The sequence below is a fragment of the Bubalus kerabau genome, chromosome 22 (assembly GCF_029407905.1).
Source record: "Bubalus kerabau isolate K-KA32 ecotype Philippines breed swamp buffalo chromosome 22, PCC_UOA_SB_1v2, whole genome shotgun sequence".
Taxonomy (NCBI): Eukaryota; Metazoa; Chordata; class Mammalia; order Artiodactyla; family Bovidae; genus Bubalus; species Bubalus kerabau.
In genome coordinates, this window is record NC_073645.1 from 36,300,232 (window position 1) to 36,319,140 (window position 18,909).

General features: G+C 49.2%; 2 protein-coding genes across 11 annotated transcripts in view; one reads left to right on the plus strand and one right to left on the minus strand.

Annotated features, from left to right (window-relative positions):
- Positions 1-14,246, plus strand: part of HABP2 (hyaluronan binding protein 2) — a 34,184-nt gene extending 19,938 nt beyond the window's left edge. The window contains exons 3-13 of the mRNA XM_055560611.1: positions 692-802; positions 2,264-2,371; positions 3,781-3,897; positions 4,935-5,054; positions 5,566-5,737; positions 6,933-7,030; positions 8,956-9,211; positions 9,609-9,751; positions 10,595-10,729; positions 11,670-11,815; positions 14,082-14,246. Coding sequence (XP_055416586.1) covers positions 692-802; positions 2,264-2,371; positions 3,781-3,897; positions 4,935-5,054; positions 5,566-5,737; positions 6,933-7,030; positions 8,956-9,211; positions 9,609-9,751; positions 10,595-10,729; positions 11,670-11,815; positions 14,082-14,246 — 1,571 coding nt within the window. The remainder of the gene's footprint in view (positions 1-691; positions 803-2,263; positions 2,372-3,780; positions 3,898-4,934; positions 5,055-5,565; positions 5,738-6,932; positions 7,031-8,955; positions 9,212-9,608; positions 9,752-10,594; positions 10,730-11,669; positions 11,816-14,081) is intronic.
- Positions 14,247-14,673: 427 nt separating this feature from the next.
- The window catches only part of NRAP (nebulin related anchoring protein), a 75,370-nt gene continuing 71,134 nt past the window's right edge, over positions 14,674-18,909 (minus strand). For all 10 annotated transcript variants that reach the window (XM_055560610.1, XM_055560605.1, XM_055560608.1 and 7 more), the window contains 4 exons: positions 18,678-18,785; positions 16,543-16,854; positions 15,461-15,592; positions 14,674-14,925 (listed from right to left, as the gene is read on the minus strand). In XM_055560610.1, the coding sequence (XP_055416585.1) occupies positions 14,821-14,925; positions 15,461-15,592; positions 16,543-16,854; positions 18,678-18,785 (657 nt within the window). In that variant the 3' untranslated portion in view covers positions 14,674-14,820. The remainder of the gene's footprint in view (positions 14,926-15,460; positions 15,593-16,542; positions 16,855-18,677; positions 18,786-18,909) is intronic.

Here is an 18,909-nt window from a genome sequence, read left to right on the forward strand (position 1 = left end):
TGCCTTAGTTCATAAGCTACATCTATTAGTGTGTGGTTTAAAGTAGAGATAATAATACACTTCCTAGATTTTCAGGAGAATGAAATGGGATGGTTCATGTAAAACGCTTAGTACCGAGCCTGGTACATAGTAAAGACTCAGTAAATATTAACGGTTATGATGACTCTATAGAAATAACTTGGGAGCAGTTTGATGCTGTGACCGAAAGGGAGGACAAATTTCTTTGACTTGATTGAGCTGAAGTGACTGGTGAAGTCCCACTGAGAAATTTCATTCATAGAACCACCCAACAAGGCACCCAAGTGCCCCTGGATCTGACCCTGGGCAGATCTTGTATAGCAACTTGGAGGATTCCTAGACCCCAGTCATCTTCCTGTTACAGGCGAGGAAACTGAGGCACCGAGAACACAGTTGGCCGGAACTTGACATCTTCTGCCCATTTCCAATCATGTGCTCTTGACCTTGCCAAGTGCCAGTACTGGATCACTGGGTCATAACAACCCCCTCAAATGAAAATTCACAATGCTTGACCCCTTCTATACACCCTATCAGTGTCAGGAGCTGAAAAGACACAGGAAGCCTCTTTTAGGACCTAGAAATCTTCAGAAAATGGGGTTTTCAGTGAAATAAAATGGTGGCTTCTTTAAGTCTAACAATTAGGGTTTCTTCTGTCCTGTTCCCACATCTGTAGATTGGACTCCTGACCAGTATGAGTACAGCCAAGAGTATCATAACCAGGAAGAGAATGCCAGCAGCACCCCTGCCTATTCTGACAACCCTGACTGGTACTACGAAGAGGATGGTGGGTACCAAAGCTGTTTGGGGGCCCTCCTGAAAGGAGAGCAGCCCACCCAGCAGGGAGTTTACATATGACCACATGCAACGGCTTGCCCCCTCCTCTCTGAATGGGACCATAAAACAGGTTTTGGAAAAAGTTATTTAGAGTGGCTTTTTGTTTTTGTTTTTTTTCAGTTATAATCATATACTGTGAAAACTGGAGAGGTTGTTAGAGACCATCTCTTCCATCCTCAAATGACAGGGGAAGCAAGTGAGGCCGAGGGGAGCTGACTTGGCCAAGATCACATAGCAAGTTAGTGCATCGTCATTCAGGTCTCCCGACCCTGTGGGCTGGTTATGTTCAAACTCATTCCCAGAGCTTTCATGACACGTGGGTCCTAATTATGCAGAAGAATTTCCGTTAGCATCAGGCATCAGGCTGTAGCTAATGCACAGCTGGCACTGGGACCTCCCTTTCAGCTGCGCTGTGTTTTCCTTTCTCTTTCCACTCTTTGGAAGCTTTGCACGGTTGTTAGGTTGCGTGTGTGTGCATGTGTGTATTCACACGTGTGCTTTGGCCACCTTTGTTTTTGTTTCCGTGGCTTCTTAAACCATGCAAAGGGACAGAAAGGAAAATGAGACGCGGGGCCTAAGCACAGGCACGTGACTAAACCAGGAGAAGGAATGGAAAGCACTTAGCAGCTGGAATAAAAGCTGTGTAACTGCGAAGTGGCCTGGAAGGCAGGGCCAAGATCCGGGGCATCAGGGGAACATCAGAAGGGACCATCAAAACAAGAGCCAGGCCCAGGGATCCTAGTTCCTGAACCAAAGAACAATGTGTGTGAACAGAAGGATAAAGAATTCCCCAAGGGAAGATCCATTCAGACAGCCATGAAAAGCCAAAGGCACAGATGAAATATGACAAAATCTAACTGAACAAGTAGTTGAAGAAAGATGAAGGCCACTGGGTCATTTCCTCCTCGCCGTCAATTCTTCTGTCCCCCTCTTGCCTTTGGTCTTCTTTCCTGATGTTCAGAAGGCTGGTGTTTCATTAGGGGTGGGTTTTCGTTCCCCACTTCTGACCTCCACCCCTGGGCACTGGGAGTAGGGGAGGTCTTCAGGCTTGTGAAATGCCTTCAGCATCAGAGACAGACCCTGTGGCACTCCCAGCGAGACTGGGAGGAGAGAGACAGTGATGACGGGAAAGGGGAGTTACTCCAGGAGAAAGGCCCCATCCAAAGCCAGGCCGAGGGAGACAGGCACGATTCCTTCTCGCCTCTCCTCTTACTAACCCGAATCCCTCCCTCTGCCCTTCTGATGGCAGTGTTCCTGGATCTTTAAGGGCAAAGTGTTTTCCCCTTTCCCTGATCACTGGCTCTGTAGTTCCTCTCTTATTTGGGGGCAGGAGGCAGTAATCCCATGAGCAAAGGGGGGGTGTCTCGCCTGCTTTTCATTGCAAACCTTGACTTCTGCCCATGTGCTTTAGACCCATGCCTGTCCAACCCCTGTACACATGGTGGGGACTGCCTCATCAGTGGGGCCACCTTCACGTGCCGCTGTCCGGACCCTTTCTCTGGAAACAGGTGTCAGAATGGTGAGTGTACCTTCACCAGATCCACTCTTTCCTCCAAGTTGAATAACAGGCACTTTCTAGGGGGTTAATGAAGGCTCTCAGAAATCCCATGGAAAGGCTGAAAACCACACATATTATATTATGCATAAAGGATTCCTTAGCCCGGTCAAGGCAACATCTTCCTGAGTCCTCATCCCCATGTGTTAGATTGGACTAATATGTCCATTCCACAGATGAGAACACTGAGGAGACAAAAACTGGATCCTGACCAGGGCTTGTTATTACTGTTGTTGAGAGTGTTTAGACCAACTTCAACAGAACAGTGTTCTCAAATAGGGGAGCAGGAAGGTGCTCAGGGCACATAAGGCCCAATCCTGTTAGAGAAAGGGAGACCAGAGTACACAGGGGACTTGTACATGGTCACACATCTAGTTGGGAGAAGAGCAGGAATTAGAGATCTGGGGCTTGATTCCAGCAGGGGCCTGATTCTCTCTTCCTGCCATCCTCACTCATGAAGACTCTGATAAAAGCTGTGTCTGCCTTTAGTGACCTCTTGTGGGCATAGCATGAGGTGATAAGGTATTGGGAATAGAATTCTTTGGGGCCAATTATACCCTTAGAGAAAACCTGGATTCTGTCCTATCTAGTGACCATATAACTGGGGTGGGGGAGACAGTGAAGGTTTTGAGGTTGACTTCTCTTCTCTGTGCCCTTTTCAATTATTCCTACCATTTTCTTAAAAAAATATATTCATTTATTTATTTGGTTGTGCTGGGTCTTAGTTGGGGCACGTGAGTTCTTTGGTTGTGGCATTCAAACTCTTAATTGTAGCATGTGGGATCTAGTTCCCAACCCAGGAATCGAACCCAGGCCCCCTGTACTGGAAGCATGGAATCTTAGCCCCTAGGCCACCAGGGAAGTCTGTCCTATCATTTTCAACACTACAAAGTCTAAATAAATGCTTCAGGATGGTTTGGGATATCAGGCACAAGCACAGCATCTGAGTTTATCCCTCCACTTCTTGGAAGAGTGACAAAATTGTAAATGGAACATAAAATCAGCTATAAAGTGGAGAAACTCAAATTGCAGATCCATTTGGATTTTTTGAAGTTTTAAAGTTATCAAAGTGCTTATCAAGATAGAATAATAAAGGCTATGAGCACTAGGAACTCATAAGGAACTGGGAAGCAATCAACCATGACCCAAGGATAAGGGAAATTTTCTTGGGGTGGGGGGGAGTGTGAGGGATGGGGAGGTGGGTAGCATGGTGTTTCAGAACCATGGACAAGGGCACATGCTCTACCAGTCACCATCACCACCTCTTCCAGGACCACCTCCTAAATATTGTACTGTGCAGGTACCTCTCAATGTAAAATGTGCCCCAAATAACATCCTGTACTTGGCAAAACTTCTCTATTGCTCTCCCACAGTGCAAAACAAGTGCAAAAACAACCCATGTGGCCGGGGAGACTGTCTCATTACTCAGAGTCCTCCTTACCACCGCTGTGCCTGCAAACATCCTTACAGGGGTTCAGACTGCTCCAGAGGTAAGTTCTGGAAGCCTGTTCTATGCTAAGCTCTCTCTACCCTGACTTATGCCTAGGATGTCAGTATCCTACTGTGTGAAGTCCAGATACCAACCCAAAGTTTTGATGGCCCTTTTAACTAAGACTTTTTCATATTCATTATCCTGGAGAGTCCAGTGGGAATTGACCAGTCTGTGTGCCTTCCCATAAAAAAATCATCTCGAAACCCACTTCTAGGAAGTAAGCCCCAGTCTATTCCTGCTGCTGCTGCTAAGTCACTTCAGTCGTGTCCGACTCTGTGCGACCCCATAGACAGCAGTCCACCAGGCTCCCCCGTCCCTGGGATTCTCTAGGCAAGAACACTGGAGTGGGTTGCCATTTCCTCCTCCAGTGCATGGAAGTGAAAAGTGAAAGTGAAGTCGCTCAGTTCGTGTCTGACTCGTAGTTCGTGTCCGACTTGTAGTGATCCCATCGACTGCAGCCTACCAGGCTCCTCCATCCATGGGATTTTCCAGGCAAGAGTACTGGAGTGGGGTGCCATTGCCTTCTCTGAGTCTATTCCTAGAATGGGTCATGTATATTTATTCACTGCTGTGAGTTGGGCATTGTCCCAGGAGATTTACGTTCTCTCTCACATTCTCCCAAAAACACTACAAGAAAGAGTTTTACAGATGAAGAAATTGAAGTTCAGAGAGGTTAGCTAACTTGCTCATGGTTACACAGCTATCAAGGGGCAGAGCTAAGTTTTAGTCTAGCTCAGACTGGCCCCAAATTCCTGCTCAGTCCATGCATCTTGCTGTTCCTCACTGAATGACCCGTCTACTTATATACTCACTTTTGCTGGCTCCGTCATACTGTCTCACCCATGTTTGTTTACATCCTTAAGGTGTGTGTGTATGTTTACTAGCATGCCAGTGGGTCTCTCTTTCCCCTTTGGTGACCCATCTTCTGTGAAAGGATGGACACCAGAAAGGTGCCACCAACATCTCCTCATCAGCTCAGATGTAGCTGCAACTCCTCCTAAAGAGTCTTCCTGGACCCACTCCCTGTGTTCACAGTGGTTCCTGTGTGCAGGCCAAATCCCTGCCAAAACGGTGGCACCTGCTCCCGGCAGAGGCGGAGGTCCAAGTTCACCTGTGCCTGTCCTGACCAGTTCAAGGGGAAGCTCTGTGAAATAGGTATGGGTCTCTACCACCACTTCTCCAGAATCTCAGAGCCACACAGGAGGCCTCTGGAATCCTTTATCTGTTGGGGACTTGGCAGAACAGGATTCAAGTCAAGATTCCCAAGCGCTGCTATTGCCTCAGCCTTCCAATCAAAGGGCATAGGGTGTGTCCTGCTCCATGTAAAGGATGTAATAAATGGGGATATATGTAGGCAAGTCAAATACATCTGGACATCCTCGGTCCTCAATGCACCTACCTCAATGCCCCTCGGTGCACCAGTTCTTGTTTGAGCCAAAATTAAAGAATTCAGTTCCCACCTCCCACTCCCATGAGATTCTGTGTTTTCAAGCTGGGTTGAAGGTGGAACATTCGCAAGCCACTTTCTTTCTGGGACCTGTGGTGGAATCTCAGGGTGATCTGTATTTAGGCCAGTCCTCTCACACCTGATACACCTGACAAGTGCTTTCCGGGCGCGGCACGCCAGTTGGCCTCAGGTCTCACATTCTTGCCTGCTCTCTCCGAGGTCCTGATGACTGCTATGTTGACGACGGCTACTCTTACCGAGGGAAAGTGAGTAAGACAGTCCACCAGCACTCGTGCCTTTACTGGAACTCCCACCTCCTCTTGCAGGAGAAGTACAACATGTTTATGGAGGACGCTGAGGCCCACGGGATTGGGGAGCACAATTTCTGCAGGTAAAACTCACCTTCCTCTCTGCTCAGCCTTAGCTACTTGTCAGGGTGAGGATTTGTTTGTCCCTTCCCCTTGCTCCTAGTTTTCCTGAGTCAGCTTAGAGATTTTGAAATGGAACACTGAAATTCATCAGCTTATTATCAATAGGAAGATTTTCCAACTCAGTATATAGGTTAGGTTATGCTGCTTAACGAACAACCCCAAACCCCAGTGGCTTGAAAACATCACTGTTTATTTCTCACTCACACTGCATGCGTCATGTAGGTTTGGGTAACTCCACAAAGTTACTCAAATATCCAGGGAGGGCAAGGAGAGCCTGGAACATGGAGGATGAGATTTTTACCTCCTCAACCTAGAAGTGACACATCATTTGAGCACACGTGTTTCATTGACCAGAAATAGTCACATGGTCCCACATAAACTTCAAGGGAGAAATGGAACATCAAAGGAGAAAATGAAAGGTTTGGTGAGCCTTACAGTCTCTGCCACAAGGATGTGCAGGCTTTCCCAGAAAAGAACAATGTTATTTCCATCCCTGGTGATGACTAGTTACCTTCTTCCCCATCTGCTGCCTCCAGACCATTCTGTTGCCTTCCTCCCTCTGCTCATTGTCTGACCAAGGCCAAGGACATTATATATGGTCTCCATATAGAAACAGGGATTTTGTGTATGGCTTTCAACTGGTTCCATTAAGTAGAAGGATTTCCCTTGCACAACACACAAGTTCCCTTCCACTTTCGTTGACCTTGAGCTGTTCCTTCCATGGGATTGTCTGCAGGGTAGCCTCTCTCAGAGAATTCTCAGGCTCCAAATTTGAAACTTTGGGCAAAGGAGCCCTTCTCTCACCCTGTTTCTGTAGTTATTTCATGTTCCTAACAAAGAAGGGTCTTCAATAGGGATCTCATTTATTTTCCTGCAAAACAATTTGTGTCTTGTGGATCTGGCATAAAGTTTGTGAACTACTTTCTGGTTATTGAGATTCCCCTCCAGAAGTTAACTTGGTCCCAGAGCTATAACCACGCTTATATGCCAAGATTTGCTAACCTGTTGGAGGAATGGAATGGAAGTTAGCTCTGGGTATGGGGGGTGGGCAGAGGGTGCAAGAACTTGATACTCTTTTACCTAAAGGTCCTTTAATGAAGTCCAGTGGGTTCACCAAGCCTCAACCCCGGCTTACTTTGTTGTTTGTTTTTTTAGAAACCCAGATGGAGACAAAAAGCCCTGGTGTTTCATTAAAGTAAACAATGTGAAGGTGAAATGGGAGTACTGTGATGTCCCCGCCTGCTCTGCCCTAGGTAAGACCGTGGCTATCTGGAGGTCTGGTAGTGGGGAGGTGGTAGATCCACAGAAATTCCTGGAACTCTCTCTCTCCCCCACCTTTACTCTCCCTTCACACCTGCTTCACCATTTGCCAACCTGGTGGCAACCCAGCTCCCCGACCCTCTGCTCCCAGGTCAAGCAGACCTGGACAGCTTTGCAGACTCAGGCCTCCCGGCTCCCAGTCAGTGCTTTCAGCAAATACTGGCCGCTTGCATGCCGTATGCCAGGCACTATGCCAGGCTTCAGGGTACAGTGGGGATCAAACACTGGCTGAGCCTCCACAGCCTATCAGGATGCAACACGGACTGAGTTCCAGCTTCACAGTCTTTCTAAAAGTCTGCCTTGGTCCACTTCTGTACCCACATCTGAAGCTATGCACCCTCCTGCCCTGATCAGTGGAATTGCTTCCCTGACCAGTTGCATTTTTGTGCCTTTGCTCTGTCCCTCGTTCGCTCTTGTCCATATCTAGCCATTCTTTGAGAATCACCCCAAGTAATCACTCCTCCTGGCTCAAATGGTAAAGAATCCACCTGCAGTGCAGGAGAGCTGCGTTCAGTCCCTTGGTCAGGAAGATCCCCTGGAGAAGGGAGTGGCTACCCACTCTAGAATTCTTGCCTGGAGAATTCCATGGACTGAGGATCTTGGTTGGCTACAGTCTGTGGGGTCACAGAGTCAGACATGACTGGGCAACTGTCACTTTCAATCAGTCCTCCAGAAAGTCCTCCATGACCTACCAAGTGAAGCCTTACCTTTCACTCCTTACAAACCTCATGAAATAGACTGGGCACCACCCTACAACTCTTATTGCTCTTTCCTTTGATTGACAATAATCTGGGCAAATGTCTCATCTACCCAACTCTGTCATCTGGGTATCTTCCCCTAGGCACCAAAAAAGCCTTCAAAAATCTATGCATGCATTAACATAGTTAAATACATACCTGGAGTTCAGTAAAGAATCTGCCTGCAATGCATGAGACCTGTGTTTGATTCCTGGGTCTGGAAGATCCCCTGGAGAAGGAAATGGCAACCCACTCCAGTATTCTTGCCTGGAAAATCCCTCAGACAGAGGAACTTGGTGGGCTACAGTCCAAGGAGTTGGACACAACTTAGCAACTAAACTACCAGAGATGGATTTCTATATTGATACTTATTTGCACATGTTTTATTGAAATACTCTTGCTATACAGTGTTAATGTAAGTTACAGGTATATACTAGAAGGATTCACAATTTCTAAATGTTGAACTATACTTATAGTTATTATAAAATATGGACTATATTCCCCCTGTTGTACAATGAAATCACCCCCTGTAGTTTATTGTATACCTAATGGTTTGTTCCTTTTAATCCCTGTCTTGCCTCTCCTCCCTGTCTCCCCACTGCTAAGCACTAGTTCATACTCTGTATCCAAGTCTGCTTCTTTTTTGTTATATTCTCTAATTCGTTGTATTTTTTAGATTCCATATATAAATCATACACATTTCTATGTGTTTGTATGCACATCAAAATAAGAAGGAAAAAGCAGTATCTTCATCATTAATTCTATAGACTTGCTTTGTGTTAATCAATGTGCTCAACAATTTTTTAAGGGTATGTATAAGCATGCAGGTGTTTTTTTTTTTTTTTTTTTCACTATACCGAGTGGACTTGTGGGATCTTCCGTCCTCGACCAGGGATTGAACCTGGGCCTTTAGCAGTGAGAGCACGGAGTCTTAACCACTGGACCATCAGGGAATTCTGCCAACAAATGTTAGTGGCATGTGCTCATCCTGTATGCACCAGTACGGTCTCTTAGCTCTGGACACTAGCTCAGCTTCTAAGGCAGAGCCATACCTCTGATAAGGTCCTTCTGAGAACCTAGAGGGAGGGTGGAAGTGTGATTTATTTCTCTGTGTTTCACAGACGTTGCCAACCCAGAGGGAAGACCCGCTGAGCCCTTGACCAAGTTTCCTGAGTTTGGGTCCTGCGGGAGGACCGAGATAGCAGAGAAGAAGGTCAAGAGGATCTTTGGAGGCTTTAAGAGCACGGCGGGCAAGCATCCGTGGCAGGCATCCCTGCAGACCTCACTACGACTGACCGTCTCCATGCCCCAGGGCCACTACTGTGGGGGGGTGCTGATCCACCCGTGCTGGGTGCTGACTGCTGCCCACTGCACTGAGTAAGTGCCTGCTGCGAGCAGAGGCCAGGGTGGCCAGAATCCCCAGGGGGTGCTGTCCCCTTCCCATCTGATCAGCATCTTGACAACTCTGGCAGGACTAGGGGGTCTGATCTAGCTCCAAGGGCAGAAGTGTATCTCCTTAAAACCAGACAACAGAAGAAAGCTCCTGTGTGTAGAATGCTTACCACATGCATTACATGTGTTATGACAGTCAAGCCTCAAAACTGACTGCTGAATGACCTGCAGGAGAGCTCTGTGAGCAAGACCATGATTACAGATGAGGATGCCACCGGGTGAGAAGTCAGGTCATCTGTCAAAGGTCACACAGTTCATGGGTGTGGCTCCAGCCTCTCAAATTCCAGGACTAGTTCCTGATCATTATACTTTCCTCTTTCAGGATAAAAACCAAATATCTGAAAGTGGTACTTGGAGATCAGGACCTGACGAAGACGGAATTCCATGAGCAGAGCTTTGGGGTGCAGAAGATTTTCAAGTACAGCCACTATATTGAAATAGACGACATTCCCTACAACGATATTGGCAAGTCTCTTCTCTTCTATGGTGGCTTTCCCGCTTCTCTTGTCCTGGGTGGATTTCTCTACTGAAAGAAAGTTGAGGCTTGGTTCTGGAAGGTGCTCTGCGCAGGTCTTTCATAGACCCTGTAAGGTAGAGCATTTCTTCCAGGGCGTTTTAGTTCTGAAAGGTCTATGTTAGTGTTGCAGATAAATGTGCACAAACTTTTAAACTGAGGGGAAGGAACATCCGATGCAAAGAACGGTGTGCTGTGCAGAGCTCAGTCTTGAATCCCTACTCCCCCACTTTCTAACCGGTTTCACCCTTCTAAGTCTCAATTCCCTCTTCTGTGAAACAGGGACACTGATGTCCAGCTGTTCACTTCCTGTGTGCTAAGTGACATGATGTACATGTATCCCATGTACATCTGGCACCTGGTAGGCAATGATGTACTTATGCTTCTTGCTCCTTAGTTCTGTATCTTATTTCTTCATTCACACACTTCTCACTCTCCCTCCTCAACACTGTGCACGCGTGCTAAGTTGCTTCAGTCGTGTCTGACTCTGTGCGACCCTTTGGATGGGTGCCGACTGGGCTCTTCTGTCCTCAACATCTTTCCCCCCTCTTAAAGCCTGTTTTTCCAAAAAGGTATTCGAAATGATTTCAAACTCAGTTATTGTTTCTTAGCATTACTCTCAGCCTGAAGTGTTATGACTCCTCCCCAGGTGAAGGTTAAAAGCATGAAATGATAACAGAAGAATTTGGGGTATTGGGAGTGGGGTTTTCCTACAACCACCTTCCAATCAAGCTGAAGCTGATGCTTCTTTGACAGAGAGGGCTTTGTCACCCATTTCCCCTCTCTCTACCTAGCCTTGCTCAAGCTAAAGCCAGTGGATGGTCATTGTGCCCTGGAATCCAAATATGTGAAAACTGTCTGTTTGCCCGATGGTCCCTTTCCCTCTGGGACTGAGTGCTCTATCTCCGGCTGGGGTGTCACAGAAACAGGTGAGTCTGGCCATGCATCCTCCTGACACGCAGGTAACTTACATCCACCAGACAAGAAAGGGTCACATTCAACTGCCCTCCAGGACTAGAAATCAGCGTTATGTTCAAAATGACTTATCAAAAGAAAGAGATTGCCCCAGCTTTCTGTGTATGTGCTCAGTCATGTCAGACTCTTTGCAACCCCACCAGGCTTCAATGTCTGTGGGATTTTCCAGGCAAGAACACTGGAGTGGGTTGCCATTTCCCACTCCAGGGTATCTTCCTGACCATCTTTCTAGCTCTAGTTAAATCTCATCACTTTCACAGTCTCCTCTGATCTCCATATCTGTCCTTGGCCCTAGCCCCTAGCTCCTTGACTTTCACCAGGTATTGATCTTGCATCCATGGAGAATTTCCTCCTTTCCTAGGTAGATATAGTACTGACAAGTCGTGTCCAACTCTTTGCGACCCCATGGACTGCAGCATGTCAGGCTTCCCTGTCCTTCACTATCTCCCAGAGTTTGTTCAAATTCATGTCCATTGAGCAGATGATGCTATCCAACCATCTCATCCTCGGCTGCCCTCTTTTCCTTTTGCCTTCCTCCTTTCCCAGCATCAGAGTCTTTTCCAATGAGTTGGCTGTTCCCATCAGGTGGCCAAAGTACTGGAATTTCAGCTTCAGCATCAGTCCTTCCAATGCATGTGCCCTGTAATATGGAAATTCAGGAGTAGTATCTTAAGTGACTCTCAAATACTCAAAATAGATTTCCCTCCCTTCTAATCTTGTTCTTAATAATGGAAGGCAAGGATCATTTCAAGTAGGCTTCTCTCCCCATGTCCTAGAAAAACCCCTACTGCCTGAACTTGGGGCAGGTGGCCCTCTTCTGACCACTGCTGATTTCTGGTGGGGCAGGTTCCACCCTGGTCTCTACAGTGGCAACATCTGTTCTCTGCCCCTCAGGAGAAGGGTCCCGCCAGCTCCTGGATGCCAAGGTCAAGCTGATCAGCAACACAATATGCAACTCCCGCCAACTCTATGACCACTCAGTCGACGACAACATGATTTGTGCAGGAAACCTCCAGAAGCCTGGACAAGACTCCTGCCAGGTCGGAGACTCCACGTGGCATTTGGAGAAAGTAGGGCCTTACACAGGGGCACAGAGGGCACTTAGAGCCCCGGGCAGGGAGGAGGGACAGAGACTTGCCATTCAGTCAAGGTGGGCACATCTGTCCTCTGGCAAACCTGAATCCACACCAGACCAGGAGGGCTCAGCATCGATGCCCTCGCAGCCACTTTGCTCGCTGTTGTTGACTTTGATTCTGACCCGTCTGGTGAGGGAGGTCACTGTTGCCATTGTACAGATGCTTAGAGAAATTATCTTGGTCCACAGCTCCTGGGTGGGAAGTGCAGAGCAAGAACTTGCTCCTCTGCGCTAAAATGTGAAGAGGGTGTTTCTGCCCTCAGCGCTGGGCAGCTTGTCTGCAAATCCCAATAAGCAGGGGACATTTGCAAAGACCAGTGGTTAGAAAGAGAAAGATGAGGGGCCACAGAATTCACAATATTGAGTCACCATTAGGATTTAAATGTGTGTGTGTGAAGGGGGAAGGAGATTTAGCCCTAATACACTAATTGGCTGAGTGGCTTCTCTGTGGCCAGAGCCAATTTAGATCCTGCCTGACACCCACCTCCAGACAGGACTTTGGGGGGCAAGCATGGGCACACTCAAACCTGAGGTCCTCCCTACAAAGAAACTCAACAGTGATCTGCAGCCTCGAGCCTGCTTTGGGATGGGAAATCATGGTCACTCTCAGGGTCTGTGGCTCTCCCGTGACCCTCTGTCCTTTTCCAAGGTATCTACCTACTTAAAGGAAGGGTGTGGGCAGATGGGAGTGATTTTCCCTGAGTCCCTAGAAGATGGATAAGGAAACAGATTGCAGGATTTTAAAAAGACAGTCAAAGGTTTGAAACCTGCTTCTGTCCTTTACTTTGTGACCTTTGTCAGTCACTGAATGGCTTAGTCAGCTTGGGCTTCTATATAAGTGACCTAGACTGGGTGGCTAAACAACAGACGTTTCTCACAGTCCTGGAGGCTAGAAGACTGAGATCAGGGTGCCAGCATGGTTCCAGTGGGACCCTCTCTGACTGCCAACTTCTCATCGTGTCCTCATGTGGCAGAAAGAGAGAGAGCTCTCTAGGTCCCTTCTGCATGCGTGCTTGGTCACTCAGTTGTGTCCAACTCTTTGCAACCCCAAGGACTGTAGCCCACCAGGCTTTTCTGTCCATGGGATGTCTCAAGCAAGAATACTGGACTCGGTTGCCATTTCCTTCTCCAGGGGATCTTCCTGACCCAGGGATCAAATCTGGGTTTCCTGCGTTGCAAGTGGACTCTATACCAACTGAGCCACAAGGTTTCAACAAGGGCACTAATCCTGTGCATGGTCCCCACCCTCCCAACCTAATTACCTCCCCAAAGCCCTACCTTCTGATAAAACATTAGGCTTTAACACAGGAATTTGAGCAGGGCAGGGAGGACACAAACATTCAATCTGCTGCCCTCAAATAATTAGCCAACCTTAAGTGTCTAATCTATAAAATGGAACTAGGGTATCCATAAAATTGGGAGATTGTGGCTAAGATTGAAAGAAATGATTCATTAAATATCCTACCAGGTGTGTAAGTGGGAGCAGATACGTGTGTGTGAGAGAGCTGTCGTTCTCATTCCTGCCCTCCCCACCATCCTCCTCCTCTCCACTCTAACTGGGGGTTTAATGTGAAGCACGCACTGTCCCATAAGCCTTACAAGCCTTAGTCCTCATAAGAACCCTCATGTGGGTTCTGTTGCCACCTATGGTTTACAGTGTGAGAAATGGAGGCCCCACAGGCCAGCAGATGGACAGCCTGGCTTGGAGCCCAGTAAATCTAACCCCATAGACCATGCTGAACATCATGGCCATGCTGCCTCTGAACCCCATCCTTCCTGACCAATGTGTGCCCTGCGGGCCCTGGAAGGTGCTCTATCCAAACAGGGCATCCCTCCAGCCCCTGCTAGATCCCAGGAAGGAATGAGAAGTCGGGAGCCCCTTAGTAATACCTGCATCACTGAGTCACGGTGGGTTAGGAAGTCAGGGTGTGACCTGGGCCTGGCCCCATGGCTTCTCTGCCAAGCCCTCTCTGACTTAGGACACAGGTTGGTATCTGCTGCTCTCCCTTCAGAGCACTGCATCATATGAGGCATAGGAAGAACCTGGTTGCCACTTTCCCCAGGGCTGGCCAACAATCCCACCCCTCACCCCCCAGCATCCCCTCACGGAAGGCGGGGGTGTCTGAGTGTATACTGAACCACAAAGTGGACTCTTGCATCTTTTCCCATAGGGCGACTCCGGAGGCCCTCTGACCTGTGAGAAGGACGGCACCTCCTACATCTATGGGATCGTGAGCTGGGGCCTGGAGTGTGGGAAGAAGCCAGGGGTCTACACCCAAGTGACCAAATTCCTAATGTGGATCAAAGCCACCATGGAGAAGGAGGCTAGCTTCTGAGGTGTCTTGTGAGGCTCACAGCCCGTCCTGTGAACACCCAGACAAGGCGAGGCCCTGTGGGCAGCAATAGATGGCCCCTGGAGCCTCTGAGTACACAGGCTCTAAGCAGAGACCACTGCTGCCCAGCCCAGGGCACCTGGGACCAGCATGGCCCCCGCTTCCTCAGGCTCCCTCCTGGGAAACCCAGAAATGAGAGAATCAACCTGAAGTGCATGATGTTTGCTTCCCTTCCAACAATCGTAGCTTCTAGAAAATCAGTGTTCACAGCCTGCCTTCACCTGGGACACTGGCAAGTGAGAGCTTTCAGACGGCTCGGCATCGGTGGGGGTCACCTTTACGTCTTTATTCCTCAGACACTCAAGGTGCACAACAGGGCCAGCCACCCACTGCTAGGTGTTAGACAGAGGACAAAACACAACATTCTCCACCCATTTTCATGGAGCTGTTATTTTAATAAAGGAGGGCTCGGGCAGGGGCGCCATTTTCACAGCTGGCTCCGACTGAAGCCATGTCTCTGGTGTGCAGATCTCCTCTCCAGCTTCTCTCCCAAGAACCAAGGGTGGATGCCTCCCACTCAGAACAGCGGGGCCTTCCTCCTTTTGACGTGCAGAATCTCGGTGGCATCTGGGTTTACAAACCCGCTCTGATCATCTCTGGGCTCCACAGCCTCCGGCCCCCCCTGCAGAAACCAAACACACCTCCCTGAGTGAAGCGGAAGCTCCCACAAGACAAGCTGTCTAAAAAGCTCGCCCTCTCCTTCCTTTCTCCCTCCTCCATCCTCCCCAAGAAAAAGGAACCTCACGGCAAGAAAGAGAAAGAAGCAGAGCCCATCTCTCATTTAGACGGGGCGCCTTTCTTCTGAACAAAGTAGGGTTCAAAACCCAGACTGTGGTAGACAGCACGGCTCTGACCCCTTCCGCGTATGTAACGAGCAAGCAGTCAGCACAGCCTGGCCCGCGTGGCCAGGATTGATGTAGCCCCGGCACGCTCGCCTCCGAAGAACTAATGGCTGTGACTTCAGACAAAGCCCCGCAGGAAGTTTAACCCAGGTGTCATCCGCCTGGTCATCTCAGACCCATGAAATTAGGCGCCTTGCCTGAGCTGCATTGCACGCATCTTTAGAGCCAGCTAACCTTTGGCCAAAAATAAAGTTTGAAAAGAAACAATTGAGTTCGCCTTTCCCCCGTGGCCTTGCCTGCCAGCCCGCTACTTACATAAGCCCCTTGGAGACCCAGGCCCCTCGCGTTGGCCAGTTCTGCAGCCCGCCGAGCCATTTCCACTTTGTAGGAGCCAGGAGGTGTCCAGCCAATACCTCTGGTCAGGTTCAAGTCTGATTTGTACTTGACCTTGGGGGAACGAGGGAGGCAAGAGGAATAGGTCAGCAGGGCCTAGAGTGGAGAGGCTTAAAAAGGCTGCCCTGGGGACTATGTTGTTAGTGAAACCAGGACGTGGGAGCCAAGCTGCCTTACGCAGGAGCTCCTTGGCACTGGGGATGCGCTGTGCTGGGAGTCAGGCCGGCATAGCGCTGTGCTCTGCATTGCTCTACTCCAGGCGGCTGCAGTGAGGGTTCAAGACCGAGCTCCTATCTAGACCTGCCCTGTAACCTTAAGGAAGTCATTTCCCATTTAGGGGCTTCAGTTGCCTCTCAGAGATAAAGGGCCCAGGCTGCTGACTACTAAGATCCCTTGGAAAGAGTGTGTACGTGCTAAGTCGCTTCAGTTATGTCTGACTCTTTGCCGGACTGTAGCCCATCAGGCTTCTCTGTCCATGGGATTTCCCAGGCAAGAATACTAGAGTGGGTTGCCATGCCCTTCTCCAGGGAATCTTCCTGACCCAGCGATTGAACCTGTGTCTCTCACATCTCCTGTACAGGCAAGCAGGTTCTTTACCACTGGCGCCACCTGGAAAGCCCTGGAAAGACTAAGGCATAGCAATCAAGATCTTGGGCTCTCACATTAAGCCATATGGGGCTCAGATTCCAGACCTGCTACTGATTGCCATAGGATCCTGAGTAAGTGACCTCATGGCTCTAAGCCTCCGGTTCCCCATCTGTAAACCGGCTGGTTGTGAGAGCCACGAGGCACAGCATGGAAAGCATTTGGCATGGAGCCTGGCCCACAGGAAGGACTCGATACACTGGGATTCTTGTCATTTCTTCTGGCACTATGATCTCAGGTCTCCTAGGTTCTATCGCAGCCCAGCTCCTCCCTGAGGGTAACACGGGACGTGGGATTATGGACACCTCCGATGAAGAGAACCAGAGGCAGGGCCTAGGCCTGAGGGGAGGGCAGCTCACATCGCTCTGCAGCTGGTGGGCCTTCTGCGCGTGTTTCAGGCCCAGCTGCTCCGGGTCGCAGGTGGGCTGGGGCAGGGGCTGCCTGTAATGCACGTCGCTGGCCAGCTGCTGGCTCCTCTTGGCCTGGAGGAAGCCGGGCTGGTCTGGGCGGCAGTGGAACTGGGACCGACTCTTGGCGAAGTCCTTCTTGTACTCGTTGTCACTCTGGAGTCTGCCGACGCTGAGGAAATGCTTCATCCTCGGGTCGTCGTGGATGCTGCGGTACCCAATCTGCAGGCCCCGGTCCCGTAGGAAGGCCTCTTTGTACCGGAACTGCAGCGCAGAGGAGCAGAGAGGTGGTCATGGGTGCCCCCCTTCCCTCCAGGGCCGGCCCTCGGGATTCTCAGCAGAAGTTCAGCAGTGGGTCAAGGGCACCGCTTTGGATTCAAATAGGGCTGGGATCCGGGTTTCCCTCTGTTTCCTTTAGCTGTGTGGCTTCGGGTCAGTTACTGAGTCTCTCTGAGCTTTGGTCTCCCCACTTGGTAAAATGGGTGTGAAAATGGGTGCGGGAACCTCCACCCCACGGGATCTTGAAAGGATTCAGCAAGAGGGGCTGAGCTTCATGTCCCGCACAGGCTCGCGTCCACCCAGTGGCAGGTGACGGTATTGCTGTGCTAACAGCTAACCCAGCAGCTAAGGAGTGCGCCCATTCTATCAGCAGCCACTCATCCTTTGATTCTTTCCAGCTTTCAGGGACCCAACTCAGTGCTCCTCAAACCATGTATAGTGAAAAACGGGACTGAGTCACTTTGTTTTGCTTTTTAAAATTTCCAGTCCATCGAAGTCCAGTATGTGGTCCTTCTGCCTGTGATTGCATGTGTGTGAAATCACTTCAGTCGCGTCTGTCTCTGTGTGACCCCATGGACTGTAGCCGCCAGGCTCCTCTGTCCATGGGATTCCCCAGGCAAAAATACTGGAGTGGGTTGCCGTGCCCTCCTCCAGGGGATCTTCCCCACCCAGGGATCAAACCGCATCTCTTATGTCTCTTGCATTGGCACTCGGGTTCTTTACCGCTAGCACCATCTGGGAAGCCTGTGATTAGTATGTAAAAAGTACCAGGTGCATTTGATAAACCCAAACCGGCCTCTATTCTGCTCAGCCAGAGGAGTCCACCCATCTCAAGCTTGGAGGCCAGAATATCTCATTGCTAAGTGTTGCTAAATGCTTGGTTTCTATACTTGTTTCACTTTGAACCAGTGACAAGTTGTTCATGAATGACCATGTTAGTTAGTTAGTGATGTTAGTTAGTTAGTGATGTCTTCCTATCTAGTTAGTGATGTCTTCCTCTTCGATAATAACAGCTGCCATGCTTTGTCCCCTTGCTCTGTACACGACACTGAACCATTTTGGTTACATTCCTACATCAATCCCGGGCTTCCCTGCTGGCTCAGCTGGTAGAGAATCCACCTGCAATGCATGAGACCGCAGTTCTATCCCTGGGTTGGGAAGATCCCCTGGAAAAGGGAAAGGCTATCCACTCCAGTATTCTGGCCTGGAGAATTCCATGGACTGTATAGTTCATGGGGTGGCAAAGAGTTGGATACAACTGAGCGACTTTCACTCTCTCTACATCAATCCTGTCACCAATAGAGACAAATATTAGATCTCTATTTCATAGGAGAAATTTTAGTTCAGAGGATTTAAGTGACTTGCTCAAGACCACAGAGCCAACTCCTAAGCAACTGAGGCAGGATCTGAACTCAAGTCAATCTAGGCGGGAAACCCAATCTCTTTCTATCCCATAGTGCACTTCAGCTTTGAAAAAAAAGGTCCCTTTATTGAAGGTCAACAAATCAGTCCTCTGCTAACTGATTCCTAGTTTCTGTCCAATCAGTCTTCTGCTAACTGATTTCTAGTTTCTGTCCACATGCATCAATGTTTAAGAATGCCTCTCTGGAAGGAGAGGAAGTAGGAATAAGACCTTCCCTAATTCCAAATTTCTGGCTGAGATGCTAGAAAATGAGGCCAACTTTTATTCCTTCCACTTGAAATACTTTCTCAGCTTTGGCTCCCAGTGGTCTGCCTTTCAACAGAACTGGGGAAACCAGAGTGACAGCTATCAGAGACAGAGGCAGGGAGGGGACGTGAGGTCTTACATCACTGGCGATTTCCCTCGATGCCCGTGCCGTCTGGAATGGGATGGCATCCAGCCTGAAGTCGTAGCCACCAGCCCGGGTCTGCTCCCAGGAGTGCCTGTAGACTTTCTAGTTGGGGAAACAAAGAAATGAGTGAGAGGTGAATGGGCAGCTCCATGCCTCCATGTCTGCTAGTTCTCAGAGGGAGTAATTCCTATACAGGTACCCTCTGTCTTGCTGGCACCCAGATGGC